Genomic DNA, 19,486 nt, shown 5'->3' with positions numbered 1-19,486 from the left:
AAAATTCGATATTATTCCTTTTTGTTTTATCTCCCATTCGACCCATGTTGCTCAGCCATTAGATTAGAACCCATTTTTGGTTTATAAACACCATCTTAAGGTTGAATACTCAGAGAATCTATCATGGCTGGGTGATATCGACCTCGCCGCATCTATGCATACTTTACCGAAAATTCGGGAAAAAACGTTCAATTCTAGTACAATTCAGCATTCTTTTCGCGGAACAGGCGTTATTCCTTTCAGTCCTATGAAATACTTAGATTGATGGATTTATGACCAATGATCAATTCTGGGATGAGAGTATTCCAATTCTACAGGTGTGGGATGGATCACCTCTACAAGAACCAGGTTTACCAAGCAGCCCAATTCCTTGTACACCTCCAAAAACTGTGAGGTGTGCTACTAAATTTGCGGCCAAAAGTGATAAAAAACTGTTTGATCGGCTTGATAACCAATCAAAAGAGGTCTATCGAGTCCTACAGCAAGGATATCTTGAGAGTATCAATACTTTACAACAGCTCCGACAGACCTTTGAATCGGAGGTTATATCACGCAAAAATACTAAAAGAAAGTCAAAAAGGGCCGTTTTAACGAAACGTGTAGGAAGGGTATATGCGAGAGTCGCCCATGTAAATATTGCAGCTCGCCATGCCAAAAAAAAGCTGCTGCCGATCGAAAAAGGGCGAAGGATAGGTTGTTAGCCGAAGCCGACATGTTATCAAGCGACGCTGTGGAAGGCCCATATTGGCATTTCTTTAAAAAAAAAACCTCTTTATGTATTTTAGTAGTGAAATTCGACATTCCGCGTATAAAATTGACATATTTGATGCGTTATTGCTGTTACAATTGATACTAAAGTGAGACTTGGGTGAAGAATTTTCATTCTAACAGGAATTTCTTTCTACCCGGAAGCCCCTCTGGGCGGTGCACAGAGGGGGCGTGCACGGCTACCAAGAAACAACTTAGTTAATAGATGAGGAGTCCACCTCTGACATGGATGTTTACTCAACCTACAAATACTTATTTCAACGGTATTTATTTGAATCGAACTGAATCAGGCAAAGGTTCGATTCGATTAGATTTGTGCACTGTCAACCTGAAACTGCCTTTATTCGCTTTATTAAACATTGAGCTCGCGTTTATATCACTGAGTCAAAAGAGTGCGTACAGCTTCACTTTGTGGGAAAAATACAAGTTTCTGGGGATAGTGCTCATGGTGACATGATCGTAGCTTCGGTACTTATCGTAAGGAATTCTCAGGTCACATGATCACCCGGTAGAGTAAAACGACTCTTAAAGTCTTTTTCTTTTCCCTCCCTCCGCCACAGCTCTTGATTACCCAATACACTGCGTTATTTATCTTATTCTATCATCTGCTACGAAGTAATATATTTCGATACCCCAGACTACTACAGCGATGTCGGAGATGGTGGGAAACTTCCCTCTGTTCTTCGAGCTTCTCAGAGATTATGTTGGCAGTCCTTCTCGTTCGGATCCTATTCATGATACTTCTAACAATCCCAATAGCTAGACTTGAGTGATCTAGCCTTATTGGCTTGCACATGTCGCGAATGGAATGCTTTGATAATCCCATATCTGTATGACACAGTACAATTTCATAACCCCGGCCGTATTGAGGGAAATGACCCACTGCAGCTGAAATTGGATCTCTTCGGAGACCCACGATGCACCAATCTCAAGCACACGCAGCGGTTGTTGGTTACAGGATCCTGGTACGATATCTACCACGAGATTGAATCGAACCTAGGCTCCCAGAGCATGCTTTCACCAGCTGCAAGAATGCTTAGCAATATCATTGCTTCCTGTGTCATCCGAATGCCGAATCTGAAGGACTTCAAGTACCAATTCCTTGCTTGTGCTTTTCTACCCCTCACAAGCCCCTTGATTACTGCCCACTGTTAACATCGCTGACTGCATCAAACAGTTGGGATCTAGCCGTATCCCCTACTCAACATCTCGTCACCACCGTAATATTCACGCCAACTCTAGAGAGAGTGCAACTACGCCTAGGCACTGACAGCACGCCTTCACCTTATTTTCACCCGCCGCTGGCATTCTGGCCTCCAATCAACGTCAGAACTTTGACTCTGATCCAGATTGACGACGAGTCGGTCTTGCAGTCGATAGGAGCGGTTCTCCGAACCGCCACTCGCCTGAGAGAGTTGACCATGTGGGCTGATGAAGATAGCATGCTACGCTTTAGTGAAGTCTCCAGCACATGGTGTGACCAGGTCCCATTTCAATTGACATCTCTGGATCTCCGAGGATTTGTGGATTTGGGGCGACCATCATGTGCGCTGTGGAGTTTGCTTTCACCAGTCAAGTTGAGGACATTGACCTTGAATATCGGCCCGGATTTTGATATTGCTGACTTATCAGGGTTCTGGGATGATTCAGTCGTGGCCAATCTTCGACCCAAACAACTAACTACGAACCTGGTGATGAATGGGCTGAAGGATTTTATAAAATCATTTAGTGGTCTGGAGGCCTTTGTTATCACTTCGCCGACTATCGCGTGTGTGGCGGAGCGTCTCGATCTTCTGCTAGAAGCTTTGGGAAAACTACACTCAGCGACGCTCAAGGTGCTCTCCATCGACCCGCGAAGAGCCTTGGCAAAACATCTCCTGGACGATTCATTGTTGAAACAATCTGTGAACCGGTTTACCAATATTGAAGAATTGCGATTCGGAATGGTGAAAGCTGTGCCAGTAAGAATAGGCCCGTGATGCTCATCCTGGAAATTGCTGACGACCACACTCCAGGAACATACCATCCAAGCAATGCTGGGATTTCCCCAAATCCGGATACTATATGTGGACTTGATCGAAAATTCTACAGAGGAGAGGTTTATCGACCTGGAACGATACCTGCTGCATTTGCTGCAAAAAGGGATGGCCAAGAACCTCAAGTACTTTATGTTTGATGACGGTCCCCTGTTCAAAGTTCTCCGAAAGCCGCTTCGGGTGAGCAAAGAGGCCTTGCCAATAGGGTTCATTCACAATACTTTCCTATTTGGAGAAGGGGTCTTTGGGTGGGCTGGAAGGACAAGGTAAACATACTCAAACGGTGGCCACATATAGCCTGCCAGATAGAATACACGTTGGAACGAAACGAGAACACTGCTTAGACTTTTGATGCAGTCGAAAGTCAGATCATCTTCGGGTATCGAGATATAATGCTTCAACCACCGGCTAAATGCCGTTTGACCCTAAGCTGTAGGTCTGGTTTGAATATGGATACCGGCATAATCCAACCATATTTGAAATCCTTATTCGAATTCAAATCAGGAAATCACCTTTGTTGTAATTCAAAGGAGGATTAATTAATCATCTCTCAGAGAGAACAAGTGAGGCTATATACATGAGAGATCAGGTACCAACTTGATGACCAACCTGATGCTACTACATGTTCTAGTGGAGGAGCTGTGCCCATGCCTAAGGCTACGCAAACTCTGCCGATCTCTGTGTACGTGATATACTGCCTCACTATGTAAACATGGTACTGGCAGCACGGAATAGCTCCATGAACGACGCATATCTCTCCATTACTGAATTATAGTCCATTTCAGGCTTTCTACCCACGCGTAGGTGTCCTCTACAGTCTATGTTGGTTGTGGTGTTTCGGCTGGAACGGCCCTTACGGCTGATGGCCATATTGCCATCTTGCCATCGAGCATTTCCCCCTTCAAAATTTACAACTAGCAAGGTCTGTTTTAATCTGGTGGCCTTGAACTACATTGGCAGATTTATTATCGAGGGTGGTCCTGAAGCTCAACAGCGAATTAAAATAATGATTCAGACCTTCGTCACTTTGATGACGTGAATTATTCCAAAAACGGTATTACCCAGCAAGGGATGCATGTCGAAGCTTCAGAAGGATTTTCAAGAGTGGTCAGTCTAAAAAGTTTCCAATCACGAACGTTAAAATAGTTTCCAGGAGCTTAGCAAACAAAGAGAAGAAACTGTTTCTCTTTTGAAAATGAAGGTATTACAGCGTACAGAAATAATGAAGAGGGTTGCTATTTATCAAGGCGCATATGCGCGAGGCTTCATTGACGACCACCGCTCCCAAAGCGCCGGCTCCTAAAGTATAGGCAAAATGTCCCAAGCCATGGCTCACTTCCTCGCCTTCTGTTTTGCGATATTTGTGGATCATCTTTGCTACTTCCACCCCTGCTATGGCACCCTCGACTAGGTGACGGTGATGGCGATCATCTTTGTGGTGACGGTAATGATGGTCATTGTGATGGTTGCGACCCTGGTATTTGTCCCTACCGTGGCACCTATGGCCAGGAACAAGATCATGACGGTAGTAGTGAGGTTCTTCGCGAGTAGCTTCTTTGGGTCCTGGTTCCCGCTTTGAGGGGTAATAAGAGGCGCTAGGGTGATCAAAGTTCACCCTAGATGAATACCTTTGTGAGTGGCAATTCGCCATTCTTAGCAATGAAAGGGAAATTGTGCAAGAATTACAGGAATATCATATACGAAAGACTCCTTACGGTCGCATAGTGATCATTTCGGCAAGGTGATATCATCCGGTTATCCGAGCTTTTCCTGTTCTGTCTACCATATGAAGCAGGAACTTTTCATTACTGGCTGCAAAAGCCTCAACTGGGCGGAAAGGAGCTAGTCACGCAGCGGAAAGTGGGGCCGGATTCTCATTTGTGACGAGCCACGGCAATTAGCTCGGAGAAAAGTGCCAGCCAATATATTGATCCCCCACGGGGAACGGGATTTCGCAACTTTCATGATGTTGTTCCTCGTCTAAATGCTTCGCTGATGAGCATTGCCGCCCACTTCTGGGTGGCCACGAACCGTTGACTGATGGTGTGCGCTTTCGCTTTGCTAATTAGCATAGGTTGGTACCAGGTAATACTCCGAAGAAACTTGTAGGATGACTACCGCTTGGTAGATCCTGCGCATAGCAGTAAGGAAGGTTGCCCAGCTTGAACCAGCCAAGCTTCGTAGCGTTTGGAGAGACGCCTGCCATTGCGATCGCCTTTTCGCGGTGATGGCGGAGTTTCACCGTAGGGTCTAGCCAGTAGTCCAGACAGCGCTCGGCCGTTCTTGTCGCTTCAATGTAGGACCCTCTATAGATAGCGGTGTGTATTGCGTGTCGTTCTCAGGTGTTCATGAAGTGCACGAGTGCTTGCTGATTTAGGTCAAAGCTGAGGCATACGTTCCTGCCAATTCATCAGCCTTTCGACATGCCTATCTGAGTTTCTTGGTGGTTTCACGCTCGCTGTCTGCCTTCGCCATGAAACAGACATCATCCACCCAGCAATTTCTGGTCACCCGGTTTCCGCAGTTTTTAATGAGATCTGCGTTGTAGATGAGACAAAAGATGGGCGAGATGGGCGATCCTTGGGGAATTGTTTACTACATGGACGACTTATGGTCTGCCTACACAATTATGTACGAAATTTCGTGATAATAATCCCATAACGTGTTGCAATAATTAATCAATCAAGTTAGATGGTGTGGTCACCTCGTTCTCGTGTGGAACCCTGGCTAGTAATTCTCGTCTGGTTTTGCTTCTAAGGCTGATATAGAAGCGAAGTTGCGCATGGACACACAATGAGCAAGCAGGGACGAATTGATCATATTCAAGATTGTGGCTTGTGTAAAATTTGCATAGGCGAGGGCTTTCCACTTGTTTTGAATTTTGCGGGGCTATAAGGTAGCTCGATTCTTCGTGGGCGGATTGGAGTCAGTCAATGACTTTATAGCAAGACGATACCTCAGTCAAACAATCTATCACTGATTAGTATACCGTATTACAAGAGATTTTGTTAGACGCATAGTGCTGACTGCTAGCTGAACACGAACAAGCTCTAAAGTAGGAGTACAGCTGCGTGAAATGTACAATGCCCCCAAAAAGTTGAACCGATAGTTCTAGACTCGTATAGAAGATGTTTGTGTTTGCACCTTCCCATCGATATATGCAACTTACTAATTGGCCTCGTCAAAATCCGTCCAAACCCCAGAGCGAAAACCCGACCCACACCCGCATTTGGCACGGCTTAGTTGCTATGATCCAAGAGCTAATCACGGGGCGGAACTCCAACTAATTGAAAGGTCTGCAGGGTTTGGTTCTTTATTTCCTTCGATCCACTGGGCCCACGCTTCGTAATGAGGTAGAAGAGTCGCTAAATTTCAGATACTTGAAGATTTAACTGCGCATTGTAGCATTAAACCAACATGAATCGCTGCGGAAATTAACGTCGTTGAGCAGTCCCAAGCATCACTCTCGGGGCAGTCCTTAGTATAACAGCCAGTAACAAGAGACGGTTTCATGTTATGCTGTGGTGTGCTGCTAGATTCTAATTTGGCAGTGCAAGCTACATGGTCCTTCGAAGGGGGACCACAAATCACAGCACAATTACTGAAATTCATGTTGACAAACATCATTTGGGACAACAACAGAGACAATATGGCGCTGGTTTTCGATGAGAACCTCTCCTCGCAAAAGCTGGCCGACATCCTGCCGATCGGCGTCGCGATTCTCAACAACCAAGACGAATTGGTTTCTGCTAATCGCCGCTTACGGGAGCTGATAAGATATTCCAGTATCAAATTTCCTCAGTGCTGGCTGCAATCAATCCACCCAGAAGATTATAATCGGGTGGCCACTGGGTACTATGAAGCCATAGCATCCAAACGGGCCCTGCACATCGAACACCACACGAGCGAGCCTGACTGCCTGTGGCGTGTAGCAACCTTGAATCCACTGGATGGCTCCGATCTACGGCGCTCCAGTCTAGACAACGATGGTGGGTTTATTTATACAGTTGCGGATATAACCACCGAGGAGCAAGCCGAGCTGTCGCAGAGACAGATCGCACAGGAGGTACAAAAACGCAGGGAGCAACAGGAGCGCTTTATTGACATGATCAGTCACGAAATTCGAAACCCTCTTTCTGCTGTCCTGCATTGCACCGAGGACATTCTCGAAGCGATGCGTGGTAAGAAAAAGGAGGATATTCTACTATCGCAAATCACAGAGGCAGCAGAGACCATCAGTCTCTGTATTGCCCACAAAGAACCAATAGTCAATGACGCCCTGACAATTTCCAAGCTCGATGCATCAATGCTTTCGCTGTCGCCGAGACGAGTTCAACCAAAATGTTACCTCATATCGCCACTGGCCATTTTTCGGCCCGAGCTCCGGAAACAAAACATTCAATTCGAGTACAAATTCGATTATTCCTACGGTGAATGTATGATTGAATGGGTCATGGTCGATCTTGATCGGATGGGCCAGGTCCTCGTTAATATTCTTTCCAACGCAATCAAATTCACATCCAAGTCGGAGAACGAGCGAATGATCCAAGTCTCCATGGGAGCTTCAATGGACAGGCCATCATCCTGCCCCCAAATGTGGTATTCTTTCGTTTAGACGACACCACATTATGCCTAGACGCGACCGGGACCCCCGAGTGGGGAAAGGGTCAAATGGCGTACATCATGGTCGCCGTCAAAGACACAGGCATTGGCATCACCGAACTTGCGCAGAAACAGCTGTTCGAACGCTTCAATCAAGCTACACCGAGGACAGAGAGCACCTATGGTAGTTCTGGCCTTGGTCTCAGTGTCAGCAGAAAGCTCTGCCACCTACACGGCGGGGAGATTGGCGTGAGCTCCAAGGAAGGCCAAGGAAGTACTTTCGGCTTTTTTTCAAAGTGCACCGGTGTGACGAGTCAGGTGACGACGATCACGGCAGATATGACGACACCTGAATGGACAAGTTATGTAGCGACATCCAAGCACTGGGAAATGAAATGACCGGAGTTAATCAAAGGACTGAAGAACCCGAGATCTCAGAAAACCCCATTATGGCTCATATCGCGGGTGTAAACACAGATAGCAATGACGACCAGAGAACGAGGCATACATCCGAGTTGGCACGCCAAGTTTCAGATAAAAGCATTGTGAACAAACATCAAAGCCAATCTGCTGATTGTGGTGATGAAACAACACGTCGGCACATTCTCTTGGTCGAAGACAATATCATCAACAGGCGAATCATCTCACGCAAACTGAGTTCCTTCGGATTCCACATTTCAGAAGCGAGCAACGGCCAAGAAGCGCTTGATGTCGCCCAGCACGACATATTTGACTGCATTCTCATGGACCAAGAGATGCCTGTGATGGATGGTAACTTGGCGACGAAGGCAATACGCGATTTTGAAAAGGAGACCGGGACACATGTTCCTATGCTGGGTGTGACCGCGAACGTGAGAGCAGTGCAAGAAACCGAAATGCTACGCGCTGGAATGGACTATATCATTCACAAGCCATACGGGACGGACGAGCTTATCGAGAGGATATAATTCTTGATCGCGACCAAGCTAAGACGATGACATCTGCTAATTTGTCCGGCATTGGCAATGCTTGGTACTCTCTTGGGGGGAACGGTCATTGGGCCATACGTGCCTTGTCGATGGCATTCAAGTAAAGTTCAGTTCGTTCGCGCTTTTTTCTTTCTTTCTTTTTCCATTTCATTTTACTTCCCTTTTTTTTTGTTTTGGCTCTACCAACAAAGTTTTTTCGCAGCATCTGGCAGCGCTGACAATTGGGGTTCTCTCCGGTGCATTTCGACTTTAATTTTGACAATCTCTGCATGTTGTGATACTCGGTTTCTAAACCGCGGAAAGGAGAACGTAGGTTGGAAGTCATCAATTTAGGCGTTATGTCGGGAATTTGAGTACTGTAGTATTTTCACTTCATGTCCTGGAAAACGCAATAAATGAATTAAACCAAAACGCATGTTGTGTTGACCGGCAAAGCATCTTGTTTTTGCCTTTGATGACACTGGATGACATGATGCATAAAACACCCAGGCCCTCGCCAGTGTCCATAGTTAAGTAGTTATTTGTGGGTTGGTATCCACGAAGAGAACCCCAAACCAAGCCGAGTTTGGCGAGGTCTACGTATCATAGTCACATGGTCAGCTTGTATGCTTTACAGCTTTTGCTTCCCAGCCTACTCTCTATCACTATCATCAAACCCGCGATATTATTTGGTATTTCAAACAACCGATTCACAAGTGTAAAAAAAAATGGCCATATCTCTACACGTTTCCGTTGTCTTCTCCTACAGAAAGATCAGAAACCAGAGCTTTTATCCAATGTCCCATTTGGCGGTGACGTGGGCTTGGAGAATGAAAAGAACTTTCACAAAAATACGAGGGTAGTGCTGACGTATATGCTTTAAGTCAGATAGGAAGATGCCGAAGCGCTCCAAGTGCAAGTGCTTGATACTAGCAAAAGGGTACTGCGAGAGGAGCACCAGAGCACACTTCCTAGCACGAGCAACCTAGCATCAATTTACAACACTCAAGGTCGGTGGTCGGACGCCGAGGCACTTGGAGTGCAGGTGCTCGCGACTCGCAAGACGTGACTTGGAGAGGAGCACCCTGGCACACTCACTAGCATGAACGGCCTGACATTAACGTACTAGCAACAAGGTCGATGGCAGAATTTTGAAACACTCCAGGTGCGAAGCTGAAGGCTCGCAAGACGGCGCTAGGAGAGCAGCCTCCTGAAACGCTCACCAGCATGAGCACTCTAGTATTAATGTGTCTTTGTCAAGGCCGATGTCGGATGCTGAAAATCTCCAGGTGCAGGTTCTTGAGCGTAGCAATAGCGTATTTGAAGAGACCCATTCTAATACGCTCACCAATATAAATGACCTGGCATCAACATAGACAACATAGAACGAAGGCGCAAGATTTGTTTTGCAAGGGTTGCAATGCCGAGAACCACGGACAAATAAACTCGTAGGTGCAAAGCCACTTTGTCCCCGGCGTGATTTTGAGACCATGGATCATTGAGGTCCAGACCACTTGTGGTTTCAATAGGCACCGCTTTGACACCGAAGACGTCCTAATCAATCGCAATCAGCCTATGAAAGTTTCGTCGGGAGAAAGAAAGCCCCACCTTGTTGAAGCGTCTGATGAAAGCAAAAAGCTCTCCGTTCGTGTAACCACCAATCAACGGATCGGGTATCTCTATGTTCGCTTTATGCCAGCCAACGTCTCTCGTGACTTCAGTATTGCTGCCACTAGGGTACTCTGTCTGGATAGCGCCTCGGGTCTCTGATACCTCGTACGCTAGTTCGTGGCTGTCTGCATTAAGATCCTTCCCCAAGACATCTACTAGGCCTTCAAACGATGCATAAGCCTGGTCTCGCAAGGTGGCTAGCATCGTTGAAGACCCGTTGTTATGATCTTTAACGCTTGGTAGTCTCTCAATATGCTCGCATGTCCCATCAGCATGGGACGCTGGGTAGCCACTACAACCACACAGCGCACATGTCTTGTCATGTAATACCTACATCATAGTCGCAGCAGCATCGTCTCGGAACTGGTCGTCTGATATGGATTGAAAGCGATTGTCCATCCCATGTAGGGCAAGAAGTTTATCTAATTCATGTGCAACACCACCTAGCGCATAGGACTTCTCTTTTAGGCTTTGCTTCACAGTTGGATATGTGGTGTAATCAACTTGATTCCCTGGCGTTACGTGGTCGTGGTCTTCGTTGTACATTACATTTCGAGTGGTGGCTATATTGTCATGAGCAATGATTCTATCCATGTGGTTTTGTGTCCAATCAAGATGAGATGCAGCATGTTCATCCCCACTCGAATCTGGCTGATGTGGAAGATCTGTGTCTTGTTTTACCTGGGCGAGTTTTTGCTTGTTCACTTCCCGGTTCGGTTTTTTGGCTACTTCTTCAGTGTGTTCGCTCGCTGAGGGAGCTTTTCCAAAACATTAATGACATAGCTGGCGTTCTTGGACATATTGAAACATATCCTGCAGCTGCCACTTTGTTGTTGAACGAGACAGATGTGACTAAACGGCTCACTATCAGAATAAACTAAGCTTTATCCTCTTGGTCAGGCTACCGAAAATTGGACGACCTTTTAAATGGCTGTAAACGTACAGTAAACGATATCAGGCATAATATATATTCCCTGACGGCGACAGTTCTGATTTGTCCCGTTTTTCTAACTGCATGATGGCGCCTCGGTGGCGATGACGTCATTCGACCCGTATTAACTACCGCATATTTAACAGGATTCCTATGCAATGACAGCTAGCTACCTTTTCTTTCTGTTTTCGGGTAATACTTGCTTTCTCTCGATCTCTCCTGTTGACAGTATATAAAATCGTTTTCGTTACCCGCTAACCGTTTCGTTTTCCTGCACATTCCTGCATCCTTTACTTTACGAAACCACAGCCATAACAGTCTAAGCATTATCACATCCGAATCCCGTCTTTGCAAAAATGGCTTCTTCTCTTGAGCAGCTCAAGGCCACTGGCTCCATCGTAGTCTGCGACTCTGGTAAGTGGACGATCTCAGGATACAAATTTTGAGGAAATTTCAATAACTAAAAAATCATCAGGTGACTTTGCTAGTACGTGCGCTTGCTAATAGTCCCGTTCTTCTGTCGCTAGTCACTATCATTGCAGCTAACTTGTACCCTGTACAGCTATCGACAAATATAAGCCACAGGACGCCACAACAAACCCCTCTTTGATCCTTGCTGCGTCCAAAAAAGCCGAATATGCTAGTCTTGTTGACGCTGCCATCGAGTACGGCAAGAAGCAGGGAAATTGCATCGATGTGCAAGTCGATTCAACTCTAGACCGTCTCCTTGTTGGATTTGGCAAAGAGATTCTCAATGTTATACCCGGCAAAGTCTCCACTGAGGTAGACGCTCGCTTCTCCTTTGACACTGAGGCTTCCGTCAATAAGGCTCTGCACATAATCAAGGTAAATGTCCTCAATGATGATATACCAAAATTGGACAACAGGGAAGCCAGCTAACACTACTTGCTACAGCTTTATCAGGAGATTGGTATTCCCAAAGAACGTGTCCTGATTAAAGTAGCCTCTACGTGGGAGGGCATTCAGGCCGTTCGCATCCTTCAGTCGAAGCACGGAATCAACTGCAATTTGACTCTCATGTTCTCGCTCGTGCAGGCTGTTGCTGCTGCCGAGGCCGGTGCCTTCCTGGTTTCCCCTTTCGTTGGCCGCATCCTGGACTGGTACAAGGCCACCCACGAGTGCGACTACACCGCGGAAGACGATCCCGGTGTGAAGTCTGTACAGAGCATCTACAACTACTACAAAAAGCATGACTATAAGACAATTGTTATGGGAGCATCCTTCCGAAATACCGGCGAAATCATCGAGCTAGCCGGCTGTGACTACTTGACTATTTCGCCTAGCCTCTTAGAAGATCTATATAACTCCACCGACCCAGTACCGAAAAAGCTAGACTATACTGCCGCGACTGATCTCGACATCCCAAAGATCAGCTATCTCAATGATGAGGCTCTCTTTCGTTTTGATCTCAATCAGGACGCAATGGCTGTCGAAAAGTTGCGCGAGAGTATTTCCAAGTTTGCGGCAGATGCCGACAGTTTAAAAGAATCGCTGAAGCAGAAAATTCAAGCGTAGAGTGAGCGTTCATTGGGGCTAGGATTGATTGCTTCTTGTTCTCCATTTTTCATATTGCTTATGCCCATGAAAATCAGATAAAAGCTCCCTACTCCACACCAAAATTGATTAAGCGTCTGGGTATCAGATGTAACGCAATTTATCACGGGGCTAGATCGTCTGCTCCAGTACAATAGTGCGTTCCTAAAGATGTTGAGAGGCATAAATCACCCCACCCCACCCCTTGGGTTCGACTTTTGCCGTGAAATGACTCATCGTTGTCTACCTCTTTTATCATTAGAATTCAAATATTCATCTCCTTCCTTGGTCTGGCTGAACAACCCTGTACTTTACAGCCATTTCCTCCTTGGTCGGCTTTTCAATTTTCGTGCTGTATTTCCAATTTAATCCGCAGCCCTCCCTCCCTTTCAAGGATGTCTAGTCATAATTTCTAACCGCCTTGCAGCAATGCAATGCCATAACCCTATGATTGTAATGGAAGGCATTCACCAATCCTCGAAGGTGAGATAATATAGCTAAAACCACCATAATGTGAAATATTTGATGAGAGCTTATCCAGATATCGAAGTGGCCAGGATATAGACGCTCTGGTATTCGCAGCTGAGAATTTGCACTTTAGCCTCTGGTTCCTAGAACACGTTTTCTTGACTCACAGCATATATGCAGGCTCCTACAATATAGAGCGAACCCTGCAGAACAACCCAAAAAAGTCCGATCTGCTTATTCATCTGCCGGATGCCGAATTTCATCACCCCATGAACGACAGGGAAAAGTGCTGATAATCCAAGGGAGATAAACATTCTCGCCCGAAAAGGTCGCCATGTGGGGTGCCGGAACTGAGGAGTTGCTGAAATCGCGGCACAAAGCAGGCCCAGGGAAGTTATCTTTGTAGAAATGTATAAGTTGTCACCTTCAAGTAGTGGAACAGTGAGGAAAACGAGAACAGACCATTGTCAAATAAACCATTTGCAAATTGGGGTGGCAGTAAAACCCGTAGAAAATACTCGGAACAAAACTGCCGACAATCAGCAATACAATGCCAATATAATCCACTTGGTTCGCAATGCGCGCAATGTGCGGGGAATGATTCTGAATGATGTGAAAGGCTGCCGATATGCCCAGGCATAGAACAGCCCCCAAAAAGAAACAGCCAAAAACCCAGGCATCTGCTTTTGAGACGCTTGTATATCTGCGCGAGAGCGTTTTATAGAATGAGATACCAAAGGCCGAAAGGATTACCGCAGGGATGAGGTGGGAATAGATGTTGACGGATTCATTGTGTAGATATCTGAGGCTCGCGAATGATTTGCGAACAGACTTGGAAGGAGTTCGATAACCTGAAAGGATGTATTGGTTATCACGTTGCCAAGAAGGTAGTTGATCCCATGGTAATGACATTTCGCAAGGTGTCGTGGTTTCCGTGTTCAACTTCTTGGGAAGGGAGTCAGTCACCACTGTCAATACGAAAGGTGAATTAGCCAATATGCTATATATCTTGATTCACTTCGGGGAGTTATGGTGGGGGGGGGGGGGAGGCAATGAAATCTAAACAGACACAGCAGAACCTAGCCATCTATCCTGACACTCCTCCATTTGCCACCGATGTCATGAAATCGATGCGGACCTTTATGTTTGCTTACAAAGGCAACGGCTATCAAATGAGACTAAAGTATCGAAATGGTAACGTTATTTGAAATACAAGATCTCCCCCGATATCATTCGATACGAAGAATATTGTATTTTTCAACCTTGCCAAAAACTGCATGCTGATTATTGAGATCTTGAATTCGAATTGCCTTCAGCTGAATCCAAGCCTTGCCACTTGTGTCGTGATGACTCTGCGGCGACGCGTCTCAAAACCATCCGCAAGTGGGAGAAGGCTAAGATGCACCAGCCACTGGGATATTTAACAGAGAACTAAGTTTTGGGAGATTCGTTGTGCGGTGAATGTTGCCTGCCCAGGTAGCAATGCTTATGTAGCATCAACGGTTGTGGTGGTCTGGATGGCCAACGAGAAATTCCATTCGCAGCACTCGGAAGATACATTCAGGCCACAGCCGAACATAGCTTGCCGCATGTCCTCACAGAATTTTTGAACATTTAAAACGTCGGTTTGATTGGATGGTGTTTACCATTTAAATCACCGCGTCATGTCTCATCCAGTATCCTGCCACAACTTGGGATCCCTCCACTTGAAGCGAGCATGGCGGGATATCCTCAAACGATTGTTATTGGTTACCAGAGATCCTCGCGTGGCTTTCTCACATCTGTCAAAGCTCTCACCAAGGTTTCGGAAATGTCGATTCCGAGGAAAGCAGTACGCACTAGTACGGAGATGGACCAATGAATTCCTTGAACCGTACTTGAGATGTGTTTTTCTAAATACAAGATTTGCAAAATAAGGGGTTGAATGTGCTGATTCAGCAGTTGATGCCGAAGGAATGAAAATGATGTGGTGTTGAATCAAATGCATGGACGCTAGTAAAATAGACCTCCACTTTTCCGACAGGAAAGAAGTTCCGCGACCCATGTCCTCTGATTGGCAGGCTATCTCGACCGACCGAAGCCCACGGAGAATGGCCCGGGTGCCGTGTCCCCACGTCGCGAGTTGGTTTGAACTGGGAAAGCTAAAGACTCCGCACGTGGAAACGTCGGTACCCGGAGAAACCGGCCGACCATTCTTGACAGAGTATTCCTGGGCTTTCTACCAGTTTTGAATCATTTGCGTCATAGATCACCGTTCATTTTCAGTTAATATTCTATCTTGAGCTCCAGGGTTCGGCAAAGTTATCAATACGCCCCTACTCTTGCAATCCTTGATCAGATGACATTATTGGTCACCCAACAAGATGGAGCCAGATGGTTACAACAGAAAATATAACTAACTCACTGTTACTGAACCACTAAGGATGAATAAACAATTGGGCAAATGCTGCTGAAGCTGTAGGGTAGTGGTCTAAATCGTGTTACGCAACAGTGATGCTCTGTTTTCTTCTAGTCAACTAAGCAAGTGGTCATCTAAGCTGCTCGAATAATACCGAGCAAGGTTCGTTTTTCTTTGAAAGCATTGTCGTGCACTAATTCAAACGCGACTCCAACTTCTTGTTTCCAATCGAAGTTCTCCGTCTCTGGCGCTGTTGATAACTTGATAGCTATAAAAGCGATAGCAAGAAGAACAATGACTCTGACTAGTGATAAACTCGAGCTTCCCTCACAACTTCCAAAGTTTCCTTGACTGGGCTCGGAACCATCCGAGGCAAACAGGCGATATAGTAAAAAAGGAAACAGAGTACAGAGAATGTTGTATCGAAGGTAGTCTTAAACTTGGAGAGTATAAACTCCAGTATAGCGCCGACAAGATCTTCAGTAGAAATGGAAATTGGCATAATCTCATCCTAGAACCTATTCTGATAGAAAAGTTGGCAAACCTTGTTTTGATCGGGAGCTGTCATTGAAGTCTAGAGGCGGGCCTGAAGATGCGGCAGGCACTAATGGAGAAAGGTATAGAATTCTCCATTGAACAGCTTCTCAAGAACGCGGACGCGTCGGAAATGGTCGCAGACCTTGTGCTCTCCACGGAGAGCTCCACGGATCTCCTGCGTCAAATCCCATGATGTAGACCCTCAGACAATGGGCGCTGAGCCAGCCGAAGCTTCGGGCAAGTGATTTCCGAAATGCAGTGTGAAGATGAAAGAGTAGAGGCGCATATAGATACGTGGCTCCGGTAGGCTTCGTCTCCTTGATATGAGGCTGGTGCAGATCAGGAACTGAACCGCACCATCGGAATTAATTCCCGAGATATCTATGTAGAATTAACTTAATTTCCAATCAACGTAATCTTCTCGTTTTATATGTAGCCTAAAGCTCTCTCTCAAAGAACAATGAATCTTCCTTTGAATTACAACATATTACATCAACTGCAACACTTGCCAGTCTAGGCTTTATTGAGTTACCATCCCTCCTATCTTGATCATGCCTGTGCTGTGCGTTCATATAGTTTTTCTTTCCGCACAGAAGCATTTGCTTGCTGCGACTATCAAAAATTCTCAAGAGGACGAAAGATATGACCATGCATTAGAGCCCACCATGGACAGCAGCAAATCTTCGATATTGGCGTCGGAATTTGAGATGACCCCCGACATAATTGTGTCAGTGTCGAGCACTACTGAGGCGCCTGACATTCTACTCATAGGAGACTGAGCCTCCTCTGGATCTTGAGGTCGTGTGCTGTCGTGTGCATCGCCGTGCCTAGAAAGGTTGGGCGAGTCTGTTGACTTTAAATATTCCTGATCATCAGAGACTTGCGTTTCTTGCTGAGGTGTCATTGCATTCTCTTCGGGTGAATCTCGAAGCCATGGGAAGTTCGGATCACGGGAAGTTTGAAATGACCCTAAGGTCGAGGGGATGCTCCTCAGGTCAAGGTTTTTAGCAGGGGCTATGCGGCGAATACAGCTGTCGAAGAACTGAAAAGCCCGTCGAGCGGCCTCCGAAGTCCTTCCCAGACAATGCAGCCAAGAAAGACCTTTTACTGCGCTAGTCCAAACCAAATCCTGCGATTCAACAGACACTGCACGTTCATCTGACGTCGTCGGCACTGGGCCAATCGAAATATCGAGGAGTAAAATTACAATTGCCTGGGTGAGAAGATGCAATAGATCCCACCACTGCACGACTTCGTAACACCAAGTCAGGTCCGGTTGATCTGGTAGTAGTGCCATGACAGCCAGGGACGCACGGAGACAGTTGAGGGCGGTCATATTGGCACATCGGGAACGAGAAGGCTGTGAGCCGCTTCTTTCAATTGCATGGCTGTTGAGACAGGGTCGATTAAGCACGATGCGGGCACTGTAGTAATTCAAGGCGAGGGAAATTTGGAAGGGCGAGCTGATTCTCAGTTGCGGATTACCTTGACTATCTTGGAAACTGAACGAAGGATGTAAATTCGATATCCAGCAATCCACCTTTTTGCTATAAAAAGCTATGCGGCTTTCGACCCGCGCTCGGCCTGCCCGGGAACTGTCGATCGCATATACTTCATTAGTGATGGCATGGACGATCAAAGACAGGTCTACTATATAGAAAGAATAGAGGGATGGGCTAGGGGTCAGTGACTGCAAAAGTCTCCTCTGAGAATCCATTTGCTCCATTCCCAACTCTATAGTCCATCGGGTTTCGTAGATTGATTGGCGGATATCCGATTCGTAAGATCCCAGAACTAGCCCGAGAAGTGGTGGGGGTGTGGAGCAAAAAGCACTTCCGAGGCAGGAAACTCTCCCGGTCATGACAGAAAGAACATTCTCTAGACGGAAAATCGACCACCACAGTAGCTTGCGAGCTTCGTCTGATTTCAAATCATGTTGGCTGGACTTTTGCTGAAGATTGAGCCCTAGCGCGATACCCGAGCGTACCGCAATGCCAATGATTTTCCATGATCTAAGATATTGTTAGAAACCGGTAATAGATAAGGGACCCGACAAAATGAAGGGCGACCTTTGAGGAGCCCATGTCATACCTGTTTATCTGTGATACGACCATGAAGTAAAATGCTAACAGAGCTTCGGCCTGTACTTGCTGCAGATCATCATGATCATAGAGAACGCTCTCTGAAAGACTCAGAGATTTAGCCCGTGCCAAAAAAAGATTTTCCTCGGCGATATGCTGTAGATTCTGTTCAGAAAGTCGACAAATAGCGCAACCGATGGCAAAAATCATATTGAAAATGCCCAGCCATTTTCTGCCAGGGTTTATAAGGATCCCGGAGTAACAGCGGTCGTACTGGGCAATAAAGAGGTCCCGTCGAATGAACGGGAAAGAAATGTCAACCTTCGTCAAATAGATTTGAAGTAACTGATCTGCTAGTGATTTTGGTGGCAAGATAAAAGCATTGGATACATTCAAATTTGGGATAGTTTGATAATCGAGGTTGTAGTTCATTGATGCAATTGAATCGTCAATTGGAAGCTGGTGCCATAGGGTCTTATTTGGAGAGGCTTCTCTGTCACTCTGCTTCGTAGCTTCGCAGTCCAAGCGCTGCATCCACGTAACTTCAGAATTCTTCCCCATATGCCCAGTCGCCCTGCTTTTTTCAGTCCGATTAAGGTCCTCCTTCACAACATCAATTGCGTCCAAAGAACCGATCGAGGACGAGGACGAGGACGAGACACTAGAACGCCTGTTTTGATGCTCTTTAGAGTTTGCATGACTTAGGTTCTATATTCTTTTACATTAGCTTCCTTGTAGTTTAACATTGCCAATTCCAGAAGCCCCGCATACTTCAAGTACTTTCGCAACCTGCTCAGCGGTTGGTCCCTCAAGTTCTAGGGAAATATTTCGAAGCAGTTCCTCATAGCTCTCAACCTTCATCCTCATCAATTCTAGATCTTTTTGCTGTCGAACAGCTTTGACATCCGAATAAAAGCAGTTGTTTAAGCCTTGGGCATGACAAAGGGAGCAAGTAGGCCGGTTGCCATCACATTTGATTTTCCGTTGTCTACAAGAGTTGCAAGCCCGACTGGTCCGTCGTCCTCCACTTTCCCGCACTTCGCGTCGTAAGCGTGGAATAGGAAGTTTATTCGACATTGTCCCACTGCAAATGGATAAGGCCGATGTCGAAAATCTCGTACATTGAAGTGGATTTTGTTGTGATCGTAGGATCAGAGTTGCGTCAAAAGAGAGCGACGCAATGGCTTAGGTTTTGTATTTGAAGGCGCCACTTTTCTTTGCCCTGTTACGTCATGGTAACTGATGTGGACTGCAGTTCTATTTGCCGAGCCAACAGATTAACCATTTAAAAAGTACCCCACTGGCCGTAATCCACACCGCTTATCTGGCATCCTGAAAAATGAATGACATCATATGCCGCAAATCTGAAGAGGCGATTTTCCCCGGAATCATCGTGTCAGAGTGGTTCTCTCGCGACCAACAAAATCTCTTGATGTGGATGTTTCCGATTACTATGCAGCACGTTGTACTAGTACCAGACATATGACCTTCCG

General features: G+C 46.1%; 6 protein-coding genes across 6 annotated transcripts; 3 read left to right on the top strand and 3 right to left on the bottom strand.

Annotated features, from left to right (window-relative positions):
• Nucleotides 1-1,417: 1,417 nt before the first annotated feature.
• Nucleotides 1,418-3,579, top strand: N7478_010090 (uncharacterized protein; the record flags this gene model as incomplete). The annotated part of the gene is made up of 6 exons (XM_056926304.1): nt 1,418-1,429; nt 1,528-1,859; nt 1,946-2,729; nt 2,784-3,052; nt 3,436-3,486; nt 3,540-3,579. 6 exons carry the CDS (start codon nt 1,418-1,420, stop codon nt 3,577-3,579), a joined length of 1,488 nt encoding a protein of 495 aa, XP_056775674.1.
• Nucleotides 3,580-4,008: 429 nt separating this feature from the next.
• Nucleotides 4,009-4,536, bottom strand: N7478_010089 (uncharacterized protein; the record flags this gene model as incomplete). The annotated part of the gene is made up of 2 exons (XM_056926303.1): nt 4,009-4,420; nt 4,520-4,536. 2 exons carry the CDS (start codon nt 4,534-4,536, stop codon nt 4,009-4,011), a joined length of 429 nt encoding a protein of 142 aa, XP_056775673.1.
• Nucleotides 4,537-6,453: 1,917 nt separating this feature from the next.
• Nucleotides 6,454-8,353, top strand: N7478_010088 (uncharacterized protein; the record flags this gene model as incomplete). The annotated part of the gene is made up of 3 exons (XM_056926302.1): nt 6,454-7,240; nt 7,330-7,655; nt 7,769-8,353. 3 exons carry the CDS (start codon nt 6,454-6,456, stop codon nt 8,351-8,353), a joined length of 1,698 nt encoding a protein of 565 aa, XP_056775672.1.
• A 1,554-nt stretch (nt 8,354-9,907) lies between these two features.
• On the bottom strand, nt 9,908-10,618 carry N7478_010087 (uncharacterized protein; the record flags this gene model as incomplete). The annotated part of the gene is made up of 2 exons (XM_056926301.1): nt 9,908-10,316; nt 10,359-10,618. The coding sequence occupies 2 exons, from the start codon at nt 10,616-10,618 to the stop codon at nt 9,908-9,910; spliced, it is 669 nt and encodes a 222-aa protein (XP_056775671.1).
• A 693-nt stretch (nt 10,619-11,311) lies between these two features.
• On the top strand, nt 11,312-12,491 carry N7478_010086 (transaldolase; the record flags this gene model as incomplete). Its single annotated transcript, XM_056926300.1, has 4 exons — nt 11,312-11,369; nt 11,431-11,442; nt 11,518-11,801; nt 11,871-12,491. 4 exons carry the CDS (start codon nt 11,312-11,314, stop codon nt 12,489-12,491), a joined length of 975 nt encoding a protein of 324 aa, XP_056775670.1.
• A 4,046-nt stretch (nt 12,492-16,537) lies between these two features.
• On the bottom strand, nt 16,538-19,070 carry N7478_010085 (uncharacterized protein; the record flags this gene model as incomplete). The annotated part of the gene is made up of 3 exons (XM_056926299.1): nt 16,538-17,924; nt 18,004-18,701; nt 18,765-19,070. 3 exons carry the CDS (start codon nt 19,068-19,070, stop codon nt 16,538-16,540), a joined length of 2,391 nt encoding a protein of 796 aa, XP_056775669.1.
• Nucleotides 19,071-19,486: the final 416 nt, after the last annotated feature.

This window comes from Penicillium angulare, assembly GCF_028827245.1.
Source record: "Penicillium angulare strain IBT 27051 chromosome Unknown utg000007l_segment0_segment0, whole genome shotgun sequence".
Taxonomy (NCBI): Eukaryota; Fungi; Ascomycota; class Eurotiomycetes; order Eurotiales; family Aspergillaceae; genus Penicillium; species Penicillium angulare.
The sequence above is the reverse complement of the archived record's forward strand: the minus strand, read 5'-3'. Positions and strand labels throughout refer to the sequence as shown.